This window comes from Otolemur garnettii, unplaced genomic scaffold, assembly GCF_000181295.1.
Source record: "Otolemur garnettii isolate 467f Iridium unplaced genomic scaffold, OtoGar3 scaffold00162, whole genome shotgun sequence".
NCBI lineage: Eukaryota > Metazoa > Chordata > Mammalia > Primates > Galagidae > Otolemur > Otolemur garnettii.
Window position 1 is genome coordinate 458,522 of NW_003852557.1, and position 21,234 is coordinate 479,755.

Genomic DNA, 21,234 nt, shown 5'->3' on the forward strand with positions numbered 1-21,234 from the left:
TAGGCTGATGGTTCTTATCAATTTTACTGTATACTTTGAAACATGAGAAGTCACATAAGAACCTTGAAACATGAGCCTCATGTCCTCATATGATCAGTAAACTTACTGGCTGCTATTCCTGTATCTGGGCATCCTGAGTCTCACTCAGGTCTATCATAGAGCTGATCATTCTCAGGGCTGGCTATGACATTCACTGCGGTAATGTCACCTGCCTCCACAGGTGTCTGGCTCTAAATCAAAGAGAAAAATCTTTTGTTTTTCTCTATTATGTATCTTTTTATTAGTAACTGGAGTGAAAAGATGAATATATATGGAATGTAGGTTATGAACTGCTCAGATTAGGGGAAAAAAGTCAATTTACAAAGAAATTAGGACTTGAGTATTGGAAAGGTAGTAAGTCAATGAAGTCTTTTCATGAAACAATAATAGTGTCACTCGGTGGAATAATAGTAAAATGGCTACAACCTTTTGTATTTTTTTTTTTTTTTGAGACAGAGTCTCATTATGCCACCCTCAGTAGAGTGCCAAGGCATCACAGCTCACAGCAACCTCAAACTCCTGGGTTTCAGCAATTCTCTGGCCTCAGCCTCCCAGGTAGCTGGGACTACAGGCACCTGCCACATGCCCGGCTATTTTTTTGTTGCAGTTATTTAGCTGGCCTGGGCTGGGTTCAAACCCGCTACCCTTGGTGTATGTGGCTGGCACATAACCACTGTGCTACGGGTGCCGAGCCAGAAAAATGGCTACAACTTTTAAAGTCAAATAGTGCAGCTGCAAAAGAAATACTTCCCATTCTGATTTTCATCACAAATCATTAGTTTAAAAAATAATGGCCTCTGACATCTTACTAATTTAAAGAATCATTTTTTAAGAGATGGCAATTTATTTTATTTCACTTGTTTTGGTATTGGTAGTTAAATATTTCATAGCCCAAAGACAGAAAAGTGAATACACTGTCTAATAATAAAAGCAAAAAACCACTAATCACTGTTGAAGGATAAAGCAAACAGACTATGCAGTTGTTCCTTTCTTTAAAAAAATTGTTTAGTATGATAAAAATACTTTTAAAAAGAACAATATCAAGTATATAATTATTACCCTTCTAATCTAACCAACATGCATTAAGTATGAGGGACATTTAAATAAGACCATAAAAATAAACCATGGAAAAGAAAATAAAAACTAAGTTTCATTAAAGGTGCAGTACCCACAATAAAAGGTTGATTAAAACAGTATCTTGTTATATGATGATTAGATGGCTAAATGAATGAGAAAAGAATTATCGCGCTGTAAGATCAAACATGTTCCATTCAAACAGATGTTTTTTTAAAATGTAAGAAAGATTAAGTTGAGATTCAAAGTATACCCTGAAGCTATTTGCATTTACTGCTAACACAAATTTCTGGATTATCCTTCTAGTCATGTTAAATATGAAAATGATGTGCTTAAAAATGTCACTCAAAATAAAGGTGAAACATTCACTCAGATGTGAAATGCTTTAATGTAAAGCTTCACTTTTTTCATGGAATCTAAAATAAAGCCTGTCCAGTTATCTTCACACTAATCATGTTTCCTTTCCAGCCCTAACTCTTAATGGATGATGGATGAAATAAGACATAGCCTGTAACCGAATGGGTTACTTTGTATACAAATTCATTTTCTTAGCCCTGTTTAAAAGGAAGTCACTCTTCTAACACTAAAATTTTGGGAGATAAGCTACCCTAAATCACATTTTCCCAGCTACGAAACCCATACACAATAAACTCAACAGCTAATCAAACTGTAGCTTTCAGATAGTTTAGGTAGTAATGCAGTACCTATATGTTCCACCAGAGTAAAATCACACTAAACCCCACAAGACTGTGTCCCCAATTCAGATGCTGATGAAAGGAGGAAGTCATCAAGGAGGACAAGTTGTTTCCATCTAGTACTCTAAGTTCTTGGGTTTTGCCAATCCCAGAAGCCGAGTTCTGTTTTACATTAACCAGAAACTTCTCATAAAACGTACGCATACCTCCCAAAATCAGTTTAGTGTTCAATGAAAACATATCCTAAAATACAATAAAAATTCTAAGGTAGTCAGAACTCACAATATCCATACTTACAGAGGCAAAAGAAGACCATTTCATAAATAACAAGTACAAAAAGAAAAAAGCTAAGCAAACAGGAAAAGAAATTGGAATGGTTTTTAGATAGACTCTGAAGGTTTGTCCATTAAAGAGCAGGTGCCTTCCAATCTGTTATCCTAATCCGTCTTTCATACAAAAAAAGTATGTATTGTAACTTCTTCTGGATGTAAGAATATTGGAGTGATCGTCGGAGAAACAGACTGGGAATATGCAAGGTGACTCAATTTACTTTGAGGGAAGCAAAAGCTAAAGAGTGTATCTTACAATAGCAAGAAATAAAAAAGGCTAATAACTGCAGAGGCAAAAAAATTTCAAACAGAATTAGAATGAGAAGAAAACAGAGCTAGTTACTAAGTCACATCTAGGCTTTCAACTTACAAAAGACATTTTAAAGAATGCTGATTAGATGAAACAATTTTGTTTAAAAGCAATAGTTAAGATATGGCAGAATACATGCCATGGTAGACACAACTTTGGCTTTACAGTTATGTGATCTATACCATGTCTAAAGTTCATCATACACAAGTAAAGCCTTTCTGATACCGTACGATAGTATCATGTTTGTTCTTAGCAATTACAAAGGGCAAAACCTGCTGCTGTCTTCCATACAAGCTTACTACTTTGGCCTAACCAATTAAACTAAAATCAAATGTCACTTCCCTAGTTAATCACTATACATACGTGAAACATGAAATTATGAAAATCAATTTCACTCAAGCTCAACACCAAAATCACATAGGTATCATATTTCTAAATTTATGTTATTCAATTAAGATGACAGTAAATGTTACTACCAAAACTTAAATTAGAGTGGAACTCAAAAAAAGACATCCTTTCCATGAATAAGACACTATGGAATGCTATGAACAAAGCCTCATTTTTGGATCTGATTAATCAGATCTAACTCTAATGACATTTCTCCTCGAGGTTAAGTCACAGAATTCTCTAATGGAAAATGTTCAATCATTTTCATCAAACCATAAAAAACTATAAGTTGCCTCTCAATTCCATAAATTACAACCACCCCAATCTGAAGTTCAGAAGTATTTCATAACAAAATAAAAATCCTTCCCTGATGATTTGTCTTAGTGAGGTACCTACCAAGGACTGGTGAAAATGAATTTTTTAGTTGAAAGAAAAAGAAAAATTCAATGAGTCAGCATCTGTCATGCCAGACCATGCTCAGTCTCCCACCACCCTACCCAGTACTTTACCCTCTGAGTACCTGAGGTGCTGAGGTGACTAGTTACCTGGTTTGAGGCTGGGACTGAACTCTCGGCTAGTGCTGGGAGGTGGGAAGGCCTCCAGGGCTGTCTGTGCTGGAAGGGTTCGATATGGAGGAGGAGTCAACTCTTCGTCACCAGAGAAGCTCCTCCGCACCCCACCTGTCATGGGCAGGCTCGACAAACTGACAGGCTTCTTCCCAACTGGCATCTTCCTCTCTAAATATCAAGTCAGACTAAAGTAAGCTTTTACTTACATGCGTGGTAGAAAAGTGCATTATATAACTAGGAAAGCGTGTTGCATAGGACACTGGAAAAAGAGAACCAACTATGCAAGGTCTGTATTTCTGAAAACAAGGGAGAGAGCGAGCGAGAGGGCGAGGAACTGAGAGAAAGAGAGAGAGAGAAAAGTGACTGTGTTGGGGGAGATTACTCTCTGAGAGCTTGACAATCCTGGTTCTGACTCTCAAATTTAGAACAAAACAAAGCAAAATGAACTACAGAGAGTTTTTTTTTTTTTTTGAGACAGACTCTTAAGCTGTCACCCTGGGTAGAGTGCCATGACATCATAGCTCGCAGCAACCTGAAACTCTTAGGCTTAAGCGATCCTCTTGCCTCAGTTTTTCTACTTTTTAGTAGAGATGGGGGGTCTTGCTTTTTGCTCAGACTGGTCTTGAACTTGTGAGCTCAAGCTATCCACCCATCTTGGCCTCCCAGAGCGCTAGAATTACAGGCGTGAGCCACCGCACCCAGCTAGAGAGCTTTATGTGTGGAGAAGAGCTGTTTAATTTAATTCAAGCAAATCTCTGCTTGAGGTGGGGTGAAAACTCCACTTCAGTAGTGTTTAAGGGTCTTAAAACACTACTTTTAGGGTAGCACTTCATTGCCCATATATGCCCAAACACCGGCCTTCAAGGAGAAGTCAAAGTAATAATAGTTTAAATGTGTTATCTGGGTGGCAGTATTTTATTAATATAAAATACGTTCACCTAACTTTTAGTTTATAAACCACTCTTTTAGAAAACCCTTGTAATTCTTATTCTTAAAAGTGTTTCTAAAATTCAACGATTACTGCTTACAAGTTCATAAACAATCTAATTTCTTTTGAAATAAATTTATCACACCCTTTGGCTAGTTTCATAAGCAAATATAAGTCTTCTAAGACTTGTACAAGACTTTCACCAATCAAAATCATACCCTAAACTTTGCAAATACTGAATAACCAAGCACAAGGCATTCATCAGGTTGGAAGTGGAAAGATACTTATTTATCTTTGTGACTGTAAGTTATGTCTATTTTCCTAGAGTATACAACAACTCAGGTAAGAGTGGTAAGAAAGTTACCCTTTACAACATCCGAGCTAAAAGATAAACCTAAGGCAGACAGTATTCCTATGTAAAATGATCTGGACCTAACTTACCAAAAAGCACAGAATCATGAACTGCCAAACCAAAATCACCAGCAGCAACCATTTAAAACTTTTTCTAATATACTACCTACTTAAGCGGTAAAAATGCAAAACGACATCTCCAACTCTTACTACTTACACTAGTTCCTAAAAGTGGTGAAATCTATAACAATAGTACTACCTTTTCCTGCTCTAGAATTACTATACCTTACAAAAAAGAGGCTTCTGAGATCAGACAATCTATGTTCCTCTCAGCAGGATGTTATTTATTTTCAAAAGTGCTAGTTAATAACTATCCCTTTACAGCACTGGACACAGCTCATTACAAAAATAAGCTAGGACAAAAAGAAACCAATCAACCATCTATTTCTGTAAACACCAAGTACTACCAAAGAACATACTGATGGATGATTTTAACTGCAAAAACACCAAAAAGCAGGCAGATGAAACAACAGAGCCAGACTATGACAATCTACAGGCAAACTTAAACCAAGGTTTTAAAGCCCATTTGCTATTGGTATAAGTCTGCATGCTATGGATGTTAAGTTTCTAAGCTTCAAATCCTTATTTCATTAACTAAAGTCTTGTGAGAAATATTTCTAGCCAACTATTCGTTGAAATTAATGAAAACTACTTCTTAATATAGCACTACAATTCCTTATCCTCAGTTCCAACATTTGAAACGTTTCTTAGTAGTAACTTCGATAACAAAACCATATGTCACCTGGTCATACTATTTATGGACTTTATTTGGTCCATTTAATGTAAACATTGACATATTTTGCTTCAGACAATGCCCCAGAGTCTGTAAGGGATGATATGTAAATTACATAGACTGTGACTCTTTTCTAAATTCCAAAAAACTATGAATTCCAAAACACATTTGTCCCCAAGAGTTTCTGATGTGGGACTGTGTGGGTCTGTAATCTTTTCCTTTCTATATCCAAGAGATAATTTAAGGGCATTAGAGATAATGTCATACTATTAAGTGCTGTTAAAATGTCACATTTAGCTACACGCAGAGCTAAATTCATTTTTCTAGCTAATCCGGAAATCTAGTGATGATAAATACCACTAAAAACTGGGGTACTGATTTTATACTTCATTAATCACATATTTCTACCCATGTCCGCAGCCCATAAATTCAAAATAATTTAAACCCCACAAGCCAGAAATGAACCTTGAGAGAGGCAAGTGAACTGTGCAGGTAGTACTTACAAATTAGTTCCAAAAAGCTATGTCATATATAGCCAGTAAATAATAAAGAGTTTTAAATTTGGTATCTTAGAAAGAAAATCCTCAACGTCTTGTTCAATGGGAAGTGAAAACACAGGCTAAAGTCAGCTGTGCTACTCACTTTATGGGAAGTTTAGCAGTCTCGCCTCCTATAGTAGTCCACTGACTTAAATATGCATGTGAATTCTTCCTAATTATTTCCAGACAAATAGGAATTAATTTTGATCTGGCAATGCTTTCTTTTATATGATGGGCAAAATAATTTTGGGCCTGTGGGAGGTTTATGCCTATGAAAGAGAAGATAAGAGAAAGGCCTGTGGGATTGTTTCTAGTATGAAGCTAATCTGGGTTTCAGGATGGGACTCAACTTGTTTTTCTATTTGGAGACAAAGTCTCACTGTTGCCTCAGGCTAGACAGCCCTGGCCTCAGCCTAGCTCAAGGCAACCTTTAGACTCCTGGGTTCAAGAAATCCTGCTGCCTCAGCCTCCCAAGGAGCTGGGACTACAGGTGCATTCTACAATGTCCAGCTAATTCTTTCTTTTTTTGTTTGTTTTTAGTACAGATACCATCTTACTCTTGCTTAGGCTGGTTTTGAACTCCTGAGCTCAAGTAACCCTCCCATGTCAACCTCCCAAGAATGCTAGGACTATAGGTGTGAGCTACTGTGCCTGGCCTGAAAACTTATTTTTCAAAACACCACTTTGGTGACTAGTTCTCTACTTAAGAAATTATGAACAAACAACTATAATTAGAAAGTTAAGAACAGGGTATATTTGATTTTTCATGCTGCTTTAGTCTCTTGATTGTTAATGAGACATATCACAGCACTATATGAACACCATATTTGCACATACTTGGTAAGGTAGCTGGAAAAATCTGTTTTAGTTTTAACCTTCAAGTGTACCTTTTAATTTTAAAGATACCTTTAAAAATTAACAGGCAAGGTGATAGCTCATGCCTGTAATTTCAGCAGTTTGGAAGCCTGAGGCAGGAGGACTGCCTGAGGCCAGGGAGTTCAAGACAAGTCTGGGCAACAGAGAGAGACCCTAAAACTAAAAAAACTAAAAACTAAAAACTAAAAAAACTAAAAAAATTAGCTAGGTGTAGTGGTGCCTGCTTGTATTCTTAGCTACTCAGGAGGTTGAGGTGGGAGGACTGTGTGGGCCTAGAACTCAAAGTTGCAGTAAATGTGGATCATATACCACTATACTCCAGTCTGTGTGACAGAGCAAGCGAACGATGACCTTGTCTCAAAAAACAACCCCCTCCCCCCGAAAAAAAACACCAAATCACCTTATCTCAGAATGAAATTGGGTAAATTTTATATTTACTTTGGCTATTACTACCAATAATCATTCATTGTAAAGTATAACACAGAAAGTATACTTAGGACAATTTGCTTAAGACTGACTTTGCTAACCCTCAACTTGGATTTCTTTCTTCTTTATGAGATAGAGTCTCACTCTGTTGCCCTGGGTAGAGGGCCATGGACCTCAGCAACTTCAAACTCTTGGGCTTAAGTGGTTCTCTTGCCTCAGCCTCCCAAGTAGCTGGGACTACAGGAGCCTGCCATAATGCCCAGCTAGTTTTTAGAGATGGGGTCTTGCTCTTGCTCAGGCTAGTCTTGAACTCCTGCATTCAAACAATCTACCTGCCTTGGCCTCTAAGAGTGTTAGGATTACAGGCGTGAGCCACTGCACCTGGCCTGGATTTCTTTTAAGTATTATTCTGGAGAATTTTGCTTTGTAAGAAGGATGTGTTTATTAGGCTCTAAGTCTACTGTAAGTATCAAACATCTGCTTTTTAAAATAATTAAAATCATTTTATAAAAGGATTAACTTTTAGTAGGTTTATATTATTTTGAGAACCATTCTTTGCCATGTATTCTTTAAATACAATGGTAATAATTTCTCCTGTCAATTAAATCTAAGTGGTTCTCATTATTGAAAAGGTTTGCCTTTTATGGCATACTGCACCTTTAAGCATGGTACATAATACATAATCATCAGTTCTCACAAGAGGTATCATTTTCTGTGTAAGAATACTGTAAGTAACCCCAATTGGTTAACAATTAGAAAATGTGTGTGAACACCATGTGGTGACCCACTTTTCTTATGTCCTTTGTATTGCTGGGACTTAGCCTTTTTCTTCTGTTTTGAAGATGCTGATTGGCTTTCTCTTGATGCTGAAAAATAAAAAAGGAAAATTGGTACCAGATAATTGCTAATTATTCTAGATACAACTTAGATAAACTATCTATTACCAAGACTATAATGCTTATAAAGAATACACGATGATTTGAAAGTAAGGGTATTTGTTCTGTTCCCACAAAACCATGGGCCTCGATACCAGACAGATTCCACTATTTACTCAATAGCACTTATATACTGATACATTTTTAGTTTGCAATTTTAAGCTCATTGAAAACAGTAAATCTAGTCCAATTTGTTGACTGTTGTGTTTCTACAGTTATTATGTAACTGATTATCGAGTTCACATTGTCATAGTACACACAGTCTGAGTCTGTGAGATTGTTGCTGAGTCTTAGTATCTTACCTGGCAACCAATCAGACTTAGGTATATTCTTGTCCTGTGAGCTCACAAGATGATTTATGTAAGATAGTCCTCTGGAGAACTGCTGATTTTTACAAAAGGACACCTTTTCTGTATACCAACTTACACTGTGATGCTGGAGGCTGTAGTTGATATCCAGTTAATTGACACCACCCTACAGGATAGAGGTCAGGGGACTCACAGTCTACCCACTGATCATACTCTTCTTCCCATCCATCAAAATGTATCCTTAAGAGACGATGAATAATTCGAGTTACTGTGGCTACACATATTAAACGTGGCTCCATGAGATCTACTGCTTCTAATTTCATTCCTACACGAAATCCGTGATTCGGAACATCCTGATATAGAGAAGCAAAACATCAACACTGGTGTAAAGAAGAAAGAATGCATAATTCCACTATCACTAAGAAATTAACAGAAGTAGCATAGTCAAGCAATATAATTTAAAACATAAATCCCAAGTAATTCTTTAACTATTTAAACATACTATAAAGGTGAAGCATTTAAGAACTAGTTAGGAAATATATTTATTTCTATTTTACTCAGATTAAAAATGAGAATAATCTGGAAATAAGCTTTGATTCATAAGAAAATATACTGCCTGACTAATTCTTACGCTAGTCAAGTGAAGAAGTTGAGAGTGAAGAACAAAAAAAAATCTATAACTGGTTGTGATCAATTAGCTATAAACACTAGACCACACTCAAGACAGCTATATTGTTTTATACTTTACATTTGTTTGTATTAATCTCCACTAAGAAATTCTAACAATGATTTGCATTTGTGGGGTATCAACCCCCCCATAATTATTATGCTGTTATTGAAATTTACCTTATTAAATAGCTTTACTGGTGCTGCAATGGAGCCAGTTTCCCTGAGGTAGTCAAACCATTTAAAAGGAAGTTTTGTGTAACCTAAAAAAACACAACTGGTTTAAGCAGCAGTTCATTTAAAAATGAGAATTTTAAAATGGAGACACAAAGTAACTCAGTACACAAAATCTTGTATTTTAGGATGTATGATTAACTTTTAACTCACGCTAACACTGTTAAGTGCAACAATTCCTCCATGTTGTAAGAAAATTGCCCACCTTTCTAAACATATAGGTGTGCCTACTTACCCTAATGCCAAAGTGACTCTTCTCTGTTTACTGCAAGGACAGACTTGCTTTCTCAATCCTAGGCTTTAGAACAGCCTACCATTTAATACTCTGGAGTGATGTTTTTCTTTCTTTGCAAGAAAGAAAATTAGCTAAGAGAAAATATTACTTTCACAGACCCTAGTTTTACTTTTGCCCCCTTCTTTTTTTAGAGAAAACCCTAATGCTCAAATATTAAAAATGAATCATGGGTTAAGTCATTAAAGTAAGATAGGACTCCTTTTAAAAGGCCACATGGTAATCCAAGGTGGAAACTTCTTTGAGAAAGGCTGAAGTAACTATTTAGGAAAAAAAAGTTTATCTATGCAATTGCCTGTTGCTATCTATATTACTGTCTCAATAGGACTTGAAAATATAATGAAATCATATCGTAAAATATATAGATGCTCAGGAAAAATTCTATACTAATATAATTTTTAAACCTAGCTTTATGTTTTTAGGGCACCCCACAACTCTTTTGTGTATGTGTATGTGTATTTATATATACACACATACATATGTATTCACATAGCAAGAAAATTTAGAATTGTGTTATATGTTGTTAACAGATACCATGTAAGAAGCAAGCAAGGATTAAAGCCTAATGTTTATATTGGAATGAAATACCTCTGGGTGGAGTAAGTTCAATCATGTTAATTTCACAGAAACCGACAGGGAAAATAGAAGGAGAGGTTGCATGATAACAGAACCAGTCAGATCCATCTGCTGCTTCTGAGCCATCGATCCCAATCATCAGGAATCCTTCAGCCAGCACCTTTTAAATTAATAAAATCATAAGTATTTGAAATCAGATACCACTATTATAAAAATACTTTAAGCAACATTCTACAAGAAAGGAAAATCAATCACATAAAAGTATTTAAAAGGGAAAAATGGTTCTTTATTGAATTATGTTAAATAACAAAAATTAAAATTAAAAACCTATGCAAATTTTAATGTGTACCAGAAAACAAAGCAGGATTACACAGAAGTGATTTCAGAGGTCAGGAAAAGCAGTGTTTCTGCCAATGGCTAAAGCTGCCTGCTGTTGTGACGTTATGAAATTGGGCTGAGTACTCTTCTACAATTTAACTGTCGAGTCTTAGCTAGGCTCTATTTCTTTTTTTGTTGAGAAGGGGGGGGCGGTGTCTCGCTATGTTGCCTAGGCTGCAGTATGGTGGCTATTCACAGATGGGATCATAGCCCACTACAACCTTGAACTCCAGGGCTCAAGTGATTCTCCTGCCTTAAGTAGCTGGGACTGCAGGCAGATACATGCGACCACATGCAGCACTGGCTAGGCTCTAAATCCTATTGGTAATACCTTTACTATCACAGAGAGGAGTTTTTCCAATCTATTCCATCTTCTTCAAGCTCTATCTTGACCTCTCTTCTGCTATAAACAACCATGCTACTCTGTGACAGATAACTAAGGATGGTCCACCTAAAGGGCCTCTTGCTACTTTCTTTATGCCTCAGATATATGCCTCTTAAAAACTAAAACAAACTTCTCCATCTTGTCCTACTACCAATGGGACCTTGCTCTAAATATACTCTCTCTTACACTCTAAAAAATGTTTCCCAATTTCCATTAAAAATATTTTATTTGAAATAGGTTCAAAATTATAAAAATAGTACAATGAACTCTATTCACCAGAGACTCAATTCTAGTTACATACTATGTAACTCCTTGCAGTACTATTTCTGTCCTTATCTAACTGCGCAAACTTCACATTATGGTCTACTGCTCAATCTTCTCACCTCTCTGACGTTTCTTTTGGTGGTTGCCCTTTTCCCTCTGACCCTTCCTTACACTTCCGATTTCACTTCTTTCTGTTTTGATGATCCAGGTCCCACAACTATACCTCAAACACTTAGTTCCTTCTTTCCTTATCCTTGCCATTAATCTCTTGACTTTTTCTTCTTTTTTTTTTTTTTTAACTCCAAATGTCTGAGGCAGGAAAACAAGGCTGCCCGCTCATGGCAGTCCTGACAATGGTCCTCGGGGCTGATGTTGGCCTCCATCCTTGGCTGAGGAGAAACTGGACCCTCCACAGCCCCAAGAGAGATAGAGACGCCCTTGATTTTCTCTTTTGCTATCATTACTTTTAGCAATCCTCTACCAACAACTCCCATCTTAAACACAGTTAAACTTTACTTCACTATTACCTCTATTCTCACCAGAAATCTTTATCAACTAATCCTGTCTACGAAACAACTTTCAAATAGCTTGACCAAACCTGTAAAACCTGTAGTACCTGGTTCTATATTGTCTTGCAGTCTCTGCCCCAAGTTCCTTTCTCCAAGTTACCTCTATGCATTAACTTCTTTCATTTTCGTAAACACAGCTGATTATGCCAGAAAGGGTCCAGGTACATTAAAAAAAAATATAGAGCTGACTAGACCAAGGGCTTCTATACGTCATCAGGCAGAGAATCGAGCCAAAGGCTGAGCTCAGCTACTGAGATTTCTTTCAGCAATTAGAACTAATAGACACACAGGCTGTTACCAAGTCACAGGTGGGGGCTGGAACCGAAGGCTATGATAGAAAACAGGGCTAGAGCCCCAATGTGGAGACTGAACGAGCAGGAAACCAATCAAGACAGTGTGAGAGACAAGTGGCACAGACTCAGGATGGAGCAGAAATGGGACAAAGAGAGGTGAGGAGAATGATCCTGGGGCCGTGCCTTTCCACTTCTCACCCCTCTGAGACTGCACACCACATCCTTAGAGCTGACTCCTGGAGCTCAACTCCTTAGAGCTCAACTCTCCTGGAGCTGACTTTAACGGGTTTGTTTCTTCTAATAAAAAATCTTGCCTGAATATCCAATGCAACTTTTTGGGTATGTATTGCATGTGGATTACTTGCCATTCCTAAATTTATTCTGTACTTTGCCATCTTTATGCTTTTGTGAACATTCTTTTTTCATAAGTTTCCTCCTGCATCTTTGCTGGGCCTATTTTTTCTGTCCTTCAAGACATAGTTTCCAAAATTTTCTTTAATTCCCCCAAGATGCAATCTCATCTTTCTTGGCATTCCAACTTTGTATTTCTCTTACAGTCTATTTTGTATTAAAATTATTTTTCCACATCTTACCTTTGTTCTGTAAGACTAAACTTTTTAAGAGTCCAAACCAAATCTACTGTAACAATTATTATTTTCTTTCTTTTGAGACACAGTTTCACTTTGTTGACCTTGGTAGAGTGCAATGGCATCATAGCTCACAGCAACATCAAACTCTTGGGCTCAAACAAATGACTCTCTTGCCTCAGCCTTCCAAGTAACTGGGATTATAGGCACTGGCCACAATGCCCAGCTATTTGCAGAGATGGGGTCTCACTCAGGCTGGTTTTAAACTCCTGAGCTCAAGCAATCCACCTGCCCGGCCTTCCAGAGTGCTAGGATTACAGGTGTGATACACCTCACCTGGCCTTTATTAATTATTTTCTTTTATTTTTCATAATGAGATAAACATTTTTTTGATTTTAAATTTTATTTTTTATTGTTGTAGATTCATTGAGGGAACAAAGAATTAGGTTATATTGATTGCATTTGTTTGATAAAGTCCCTTTTTATTATTTTCTAATGATGCTTGATATTCTTCCCCCAGGACACTTTGTTTTCATTTCACAGAACAGAGATGGTATGATGGTGCTATGTTCCCAAACTGATGATTCAAATTAGAATCACCTAGAGAACTTTTCTCTTTCTTTCTTTTGAGACAAAGTCTTACTATGTTGCCCTCGCAACAGAGAGTGCTGTCGCATCATTGCTCACAGCAACCTCTAACTCTTGGGCTTAAGTGATTATCTTGCCTCAGCCTCCCAAGTAGCTAGGACTACAGGTGTATGCCACAACGCCCACCTATTTTTTTTTTTTGTTGTTGCAGTTGTCATTGTTGTTTAGCTGGCCTGGGTTGGGTTTGAACCCACCAGCCTTGGTGTATGTGCCTGGTGCCCTACCCACTGAGCTAAGGACACTGCCCTTCTTTTTAATTTTTTTTTCAGTAGAGACAGAGTCTCATCTTCTTGCCCTCAGTAGAGTGCCATGGCGTCACACAACTCACAGCAACCTCCAATTCCTGGGCTTAGGCGATTCTCTTGCCTCAGCCTCCCGAGTAACTGGGACTTATAGGCACTTGCCACCCTCGGTACATGGGGCCAGCTGCCTAACCACTGAGCAACAGGCGCTGCCCTCTTTTTTTTTTTTTTAATTGAGAAAGAATCTCACTGTCACCCTGGGTAAAACGCCACGCAGTTGTAGCTCATAGCAACCTCAAAATCTTGGGTTCAAGCAATCCTTTTGCCTCAGCCTCCCCACTCGCTGACACTATAGGTGCCTGCCAGAACGCCTAATTTTTAAAAAATTTTTAATAGAAATGGGGTCCCATTCTTGCTCAGGAAGGCTGGTCTCAAATTTCTGAGCTCAAGCAATCCACCAGTCATGGCCTCCCAGAGTGCTAGGATTACAGGTATAAGCCGCCATGCCTGGCCTTCCTTTCTTCTCTTAAACAAGTACAATTTCTCAGAAACCCTAGGTAATTAAAAAAAAATTTTTTTAAAGACAAGAGTCTCACTTTGTTGCCCTCGGTAGAGTGCCATGGCACCAAAGCTCACAGCAACTTCAAATTCTTGGGCTCAAGTGATCCTCTTGCCTCAGGCTTCCAAGTAGCTGGGACTATGGGTGCCCATCACAGCCCAAGCTATTTTTAGAGATGGGGGTCGGGTGGGGTGGGGGTGTCTCACTCTTCCTCAGGTTGGTCTTAAACTCCTGAGCTCAAGCAATCTACCCCCTGAGTGCTAAGATTACAAACATGCGCCATAGTGCCCTGCCAATAAACAAACAAACAAACAAAAAAACACTGATTCATTTTTTTGTAGAGATGGAGTCTTACTAGGTTGCTCAGGCTGGTCTTGAACTTCTGGTGTTGAGCAATCTCTCTGCCTCCACTTCCCAAAGTGTTGGGATTATAGGTACGAGCCATCATGCCCAGCCTATTTATTATAATTCTGGTAGAGTAGGTATGGAGTAGGTCATGGGAATGTGTGTTTTAAATTTTTTTTTTTCTGAGACAGAGCCTCAAGCTGTCACCCTGGGTACAGTGGTGTGGCATCACAGCTCACAGCAACCTCCAACTCTGGGGCTCAAGCGGCTATTTTTGGTTGCCGTCGTCATTGTTGTTTTGGCGGGCCCGGGCTGGATTCGAACCTGCCAGCTCAGGTGTATGTGGCTGGTGCCTTAGCCACTTGAGCCACAGGCACTGAGCTATGTTTTAAATCTTATCGTGTGGTTCTAATCACTAGTTAGGTAAAGAAGAACAGGGTTTGGAGCCAGTCTTATCTTCCTGAGTGACCACCAGGCATACAGGCATAATTCTTTTGGCTTTAGGTTTTAAACTTTTTTGAAATGCAAATCACAATTTAAGTTACAGCTTTATGAAAGCAGATTCCACACAGTATTTCTTAACCATGGCTTTCATGAGAATCACCCGGGGCCTTCAAAAAAATGTCAATATTCATTTTTATTTTCTAAAAATTTATTTTATTTACTTATTTTTTTAAGACCGAGTCTCACTCTGTCACCCTGGCTAGAGTGCCATAATGTCATCATAGCTCACAGCAACCTCAACTCCTGGGCTTGAACAATCCTCCTGCCTCAACCTCCCAAGTAGTTGGGAGTATAGGCGCCCACCACAACACCCGGCTAGTTTCTCTATTTTTAGTAGAGATAGGGTCTTGTTCTTGCTCAGGCTGGTCTTAAACTCCTGGGCTCAAGTAATTCACCCTCCTGGGACTCCCAGAGTGCTAAGATTATAGGTGTGAACCACCATGCCTGGTCAATACACATTATTAAAAAAAAAAAATAAGATTTTAAAGGCAATGTCTGTAAGGTAATAAAAAAATAAATAGTATCAATGCACTCCCAGTGGGGTGCCTAATGCCTAAATTCTTAGCTACTTGGGAGGCTGAAGAGGAAACTTCGAACTTGAGCTAAGGAGTTTGAGACCAGTCTGGGCAACACAGAGAGACCATGTCATGAAAAAGAAAATCAAGGGTCCTAATCAAGTCTGACTGTATCAGAATGTAACAGAAGGGATCTGCTTGCCTGTATTTTTAGAGTTCCCCAGGGAATCTGATGCTTTACTGAGACCTGAGAACCACTCTTACAGATCTTTTTGTAAGAGTAGTTTCAGAGAAGAGACAAAAGAGAAAAGAAGAAACTAATTTACTACCAAGAAGAAAAAGGAAACAAAGAAATTAAAGATAAACTTGGCTTTCCTATAATTCTGTGTTGGACTGGGCTTGACCAGGAAGTAACTTTAATAAATACTGTTATTTCTTTCTTCCTTTTTTCTTTTTCTCTAGAGACAGAGTCTTGCTGTGTTGCCTGGGCTGGAGTGCACTGGTGTTGTTATAGCTCACTACAACCTCAAACTCTTGGGCTCAAGTGATCTTCGCCTCAGCCTCCCAAAGCATAGATTACAGGAATGAGCCACCTTGCCTGGCTTAAATACTTTTCTTCTAACATAGGATACACTTTCACAAGTATAGGCACAGATTCAAAATAATAATCTTTTTTTTTTTTTTGAGACAGATTCTCAAGCTGTCGCCCTGGGTAGAGTGCTGTGCTGTCACAGCTCACAGCAACCTCAAATTCTTGGGCATCCTTAAGCACCCAAGTAGCTAGGACTACAAGTACCTGCCGCAACTCCCAGTGATTTAATTTAATTTTTTTTTTTTTTTGCAGTTTTTGGCCAGGGCTGGGTTTGAACCTGTCACCTCCGGCATATGGGGCCAGTGCCCTACTCCTTTGAGCCACAGGTGCTGCCCGACTCCCGGCTATCTTTTTGTTGCAGTTGTCTCTCTTGTTTGGCAGGCCCAGGCTGGATTCAAACCTGCCAGCTCCGGTGTATATGACTGGTGTCCTAGCTGCTGAGCTGCAGGTGCCAAGCCCAAAATAATAATCTTGATAACAAACTATATTAAAAAGATTTCATAAAAGAACTGCAACTTATTTGAAATTCCTATTAACTTTCTACACAGTAAAAATCCGGAGACACATATATTTTATATCAACATAAATATGCTAGGGGCCCCCTTTTCCTATTAGCTTATATCTGGTTCCTTGTAACAGCATTTATATATTTTAAAATTTATCTTCTTACCTTTCTAATGGTCGCGACACATATTGTAGAAAGATTTAATGGGTCTATAGCTTCCAATTTCATTCCTTCCTTGAACCATTCCCCACTCTGGTCTACTTCTTTTACCTAAAGAATTATATGAAAGCACATCTACTATATAAATGTTGTCATTTTAATAATTAAATATTACCAATGTGAAAAGATTTACCAGGTGCCTTCTCCTACCTACCTACTATTATAACTTGAACTTCCCTTAAGGTTTAGAGAGAAATCAGACAAATAAAATTTAAGAATAATTATAATAAAGAGTTGTGACACCTATGGATTACATGGTCTTAATTCTTTTAAGTGAACATATATGTAATTGTGATGTCCATAATTTTAGGAAAAAAACCCACAACCCTCTTTCAAATCTAATTTACAAATGAGGGTTCTTATAAAAACTTCTTACCTTAGCAAATAAATGTGGTGGTGTATCAAAATGTCCATCCTGTTTCTTTGTAATATCTACAAGGAAAAGTTACATACTAATCTGTCAGCATTTGTGAGAAGACCAAAAACCACGTTTCTTTGAAGGCTTCAAACTCATAAGGTATGTAATACTATAAAACACGGCAAAAAGACATGCCTTCTACATGTATGGTGAATAATATCCTTTACTAGTCTTTTCTCTTTTTGGAGTACATGTGCATATGCTATCAAATACCTTCAGCCAATTAGAATGCTCATAATTCCCTAGTTAGAGATTTACAACTTCAGAAGCATGTTTTCAGGTGTTTACTCTCAATTCTAACCAAATTTAATCTTGCTATCTTGATTAAAACTGAATGAAGAGAAAGGTTATCTTTAGATCTTTCAAATGGGCTGAATAAAAAACGAGTAGAAAATAATTAGTTGTGACCAAAAGTGCATTATTTTTTAATTGAGAGAAATGGAAGAAATAAAGACACTAATATGGTGTGAACTTTTATTAATTAAGGAAGAATAAGCAGCCCAAACAATTAGAATGCTATATTTGATCTCTGCAATTCTGTAGTGGTACAACCAAGTAGTGTAATGCACAGTGTCAATGACACTTCCCAAAGGAGTGCTTGTCTTAAGTGCTTACCAGATCTTTTGAATCGATGGCCTATGCTTCGTGACCAACCAATATGATGGATTAATGGGCTATGCATATGGCACCAGAAGTCATCTGTTCTATCTTCACTCTCTTCATACACTAGTCTTAATCTTCCTCCAATTACACTTTCCACAACTGCTACTCGTGTTCGACACAAGTGCCTCTTGTCAACCACTTCTACCCTCATGCAGGGTTTGAAAGGGTACTGCATACTCTCTGAAACCTTAAAGCAAAGCAGACAGAACCTGTTCGAAATTCATGGCAAAGATCTGCAAATAATTTTAATATTGTACTGTTAAAAATAGTGAATGTCCTTGAAATTTAACACAGATCATCTAGCTCATCACATTAAAACAATTTTTCCTTAAAAATCTTCTAAGTTACTCCTTTTGTTAGAGCTCTTCAGTCTTCCTAAGAATCTGCTTTTACCTTTTGTGAGAAATCAGGAGGAAGTGTTTTGGCACCAGTAAGTCGTTTCACTAGAAAAGCTTTCCAGTTTGTATACTTATGTTGAATAGCTAAAACAAAAGAAATAACCAGTTACACATTTAACAAAAAGAAGTGCTTCATAAATTATTTGTTAAAAAACAGTAACAAGGCTCGGCGCCTATGGCTCAAGTGGCTAAGGCGCCAGACACAGAGACCTAAGGTGCCGGGTTCGAATCCCCAGCCTGGCCCGCCAAAACAATGACGGCTGCAACCAAAAAATAGCTGGGCATTGTGGTCCCAGCTACCTGGGAGGCTGAGGCAGTAGACTCGCTTGAGCCCAGGAGTTGGAGGTTGCTGTGAGCTGTGATCCCCCCCACTCTACCCAGGGGGATAGTTTGAGGCTCTGTCTCAAAAAAAAAAAAAAAGTAACAAATTTCCCTGCAAGTCAGATTATTAATTAAGGTTCTAAAAAGTGACCATACAGAGAAAACAAGTATATGTATTGCTGACAAAAAAGTTGCCAACACCAAAAAATACTATTTTAATTACTCTCTCTTTTTTTTTTAGACAGAGTTCTATTATGTCGCCCTTGGTAGAGTGCGGTGGCCCCACAGCTTACAGCAACCTCAAGCTCTTGGGCCCAAGTGATTATCTTGCCTTAGCCTCCCAAGTAGCTGGGACCACAGGCACTTGCCATAACTTCTGGCTATTTTGTCATCATTGTCGTTGTTGCAGCTGTCATTGTTGATTAGCTGATCTGGACCAGGTTCGAACCCACCACCCTCGGTGTACATGGCTGGTGCCATAACCACTGTGCTATGGGTGCCAAGCTACTATTTTAATTTCTATATTACTTTATTGTTACCAAGCATAAAATAGGATTAAAGCAAACATATATAAAATTACACTATAGGTAAATAAGCTACTTACTTCTAGGAGGAACAAGAGGTTTTCCACTGGCTGCACACCAACCAACTGGATGGATATCAGAACCACATATATTGCACCAGAAGTCCAAACCAGAGTCATTTTCAAATCCTTCATATCTTAAAAGGGCATTGTAACCTAAAACGAACAAAATCATTCACTATGTTTTAAGAAAACAAAAGTAAATCAAACAACATAACATTTGATAACAATTGGCAAACTTTAGTGTGTATCTGTAATAGAATCACTCATGGGGTTTGTTAAGATTGATGGCTGGTTCCCCACTCCAGAAATTCTGATTTAATAGATTTTTTGAGTGAGTCTGAAAATTTAAATGTTTAATAAGTTACCAGGTGATACTACTGCTTCTGGTCTATGGACTAAACTTTGAGAACCATTTCTTTAATGTAATTAATTTATCTGTTTTCACAGCATGGTTTCCTCCTTCGAATATAATTTAATTTTACCTGTAATGTCTCTAGAAAGTTTTTTTTTAAAAGGCAGAGTCTTACTTTGTTGCCTTCGGTATAGTGCCGTGGTATCATAGCTCACAGCAACCTCCAGCTCTTGGGCTCAGGCGATTCTCTCGCCTCAGCCTCCTGAGTACCTAGGACTACAGGTGCCCGCTGCAATGCCTGGCTATTTTTTTGTTGCAGTTTGGCTTGGGCCAGGTTCAAACCTGCCACCCTCGGTATATGGGGCTGGCGCCCTACTCACTGAGCCACAGGAGCCGCCCGAAATTTTTTTTTTTTTTGAAAAAAAAAAAAAAATTCTCAATGAAATCAAGGGTGGGACTTTCTACCATAATGCATTGTTTTGAAAATAAAGAAAAGTGATCAGGTAATAAAACCCTGATAAGTCACATAAATCCAGTCCAAATCCACACACATATACGCATACATATATACTTGACATATATATATTTGAGTCTCAAAAAATTTATATATATACACAAATATATGTGTATTATATATATACACATATAAATATATGTGTATTTATATATACACACATATACATATATACATACATATATATATATATACATATATAAATCTTTTTTTGAGACAGAATCTCACTATGTCACTCTTGGTAGAGTGCCCTCAAAGTCCTAGGCTTAAGTGATTCTCTTGCCTCAGCCTCCCAAGTAGCTGCGACTACAGGTGCTCGCCACAACACCCAGCTATTTTTTTGTTGCAGTTGTCATTGCTGTTTAGCAGCCGGGGCAGGGTTCGAACATGCCAGCCCTGGTGTATGTGGCTGGCTCCCTAACCACTGAGCAAAAGGCGCTGAGCCTCAAGTATGTTTAAAAGAAATTTCTTTATCCAATTGATTAGGTGGTTGATTACTCTCGGATAATCTGAATATGGCTTATTCAAGAATCTAAATTTTTCTGTCTTATTTATTTCAAAATAAGATTTGAACATGCTAGGTAAAAAGTTCAATGAAAACAAACAAAAGTATGTGAAATCACTTAAAATTGTATATCCTTTGCAAATAGGAAGACATTTCTTAGATTAAAAAGTATATAATATATCCTGTTTATAATTAAATAAAACTTATGCTGATAACAGATTAAGGTTTAATTTAAAGCCTTTAATGGAATAAAAAAGGGCCAATAAACTCATACTTTAAGCTAGGAGCAAAGTACAGTCAGCATTTTTACATTTTAACATCTATGATGAAAATTCATAGCATGAAACCTTTAGTTTTACAATCAACAATTTACAGAAAAATTTAGGAGTTTGCTAATTATTGCTGAACTCTGTGATTTAACATCAAGGCTTACTTGTACAAAGGCATTAAACTGACTTAAAAAAAGTTAAATGATGTAATTAAAGAAATGTAAAATCAGAGATGGAAGATAGAAATAATCCTTCAATCTTTTTTTTTTTTTTTTT

General features: G+C 37.7%; 1 protein-coding gene and 1 non-coding gene across 4 annotated transcripts in view; both read right to left on the reverse strand.

Annotated features, from left to right (window-relative positions):
• MBTD1 (mbt domain containing 1) overlaps positions 1-21,234 on the reverse strand; it is a 78,335-nt gene that overhangs the window by 2,580 nt on the left and 54,521 nt on the right. For all 3 annotated transcript variants that reach the window (XM_023519214.1, XM_023519216.1, XM_023519215.1), the window contains 9 exons: positions 19,337-19,471; positions 18,407-18,495; positions 17,966-18,200; positions 17,309-17,364; positions 16,879-16,983; positions 10,340-10,487; positions 9,406-9,488; positions 8,678-8,912; positions 8,105-8,182 (listed from right to left, as the gene is read on the reverse strand). In XM_023519214.1, coding sequence (XP_023374982.1) covers positions 8,105-8,182; positions 8,678-8,912; positions 9,406-9,488; positions 10,340-10,487; positions 16,879-16,983; positions 17,309-17,364; positions 17,966-18,200; positions 18,407-18,495; positions 19,337-19,471 — 1,164 coding nt within the window. The remainder of the gene's footprint in view (positions 1-8,104; positions 8,183-8,677; positions 8,913-9,405; positions 9,489-10,339; positions 10,488-16,878; positions 16,984-17,308; positions 17,365-17,965; positions 18,201-18,406; positions 18,496-19,336; positions 19,472-21,234) is intronic.
• On the reverse strand, positions 11,658-11,791 carry LOC111728498. The gene has a single exon (XR_002775772.1).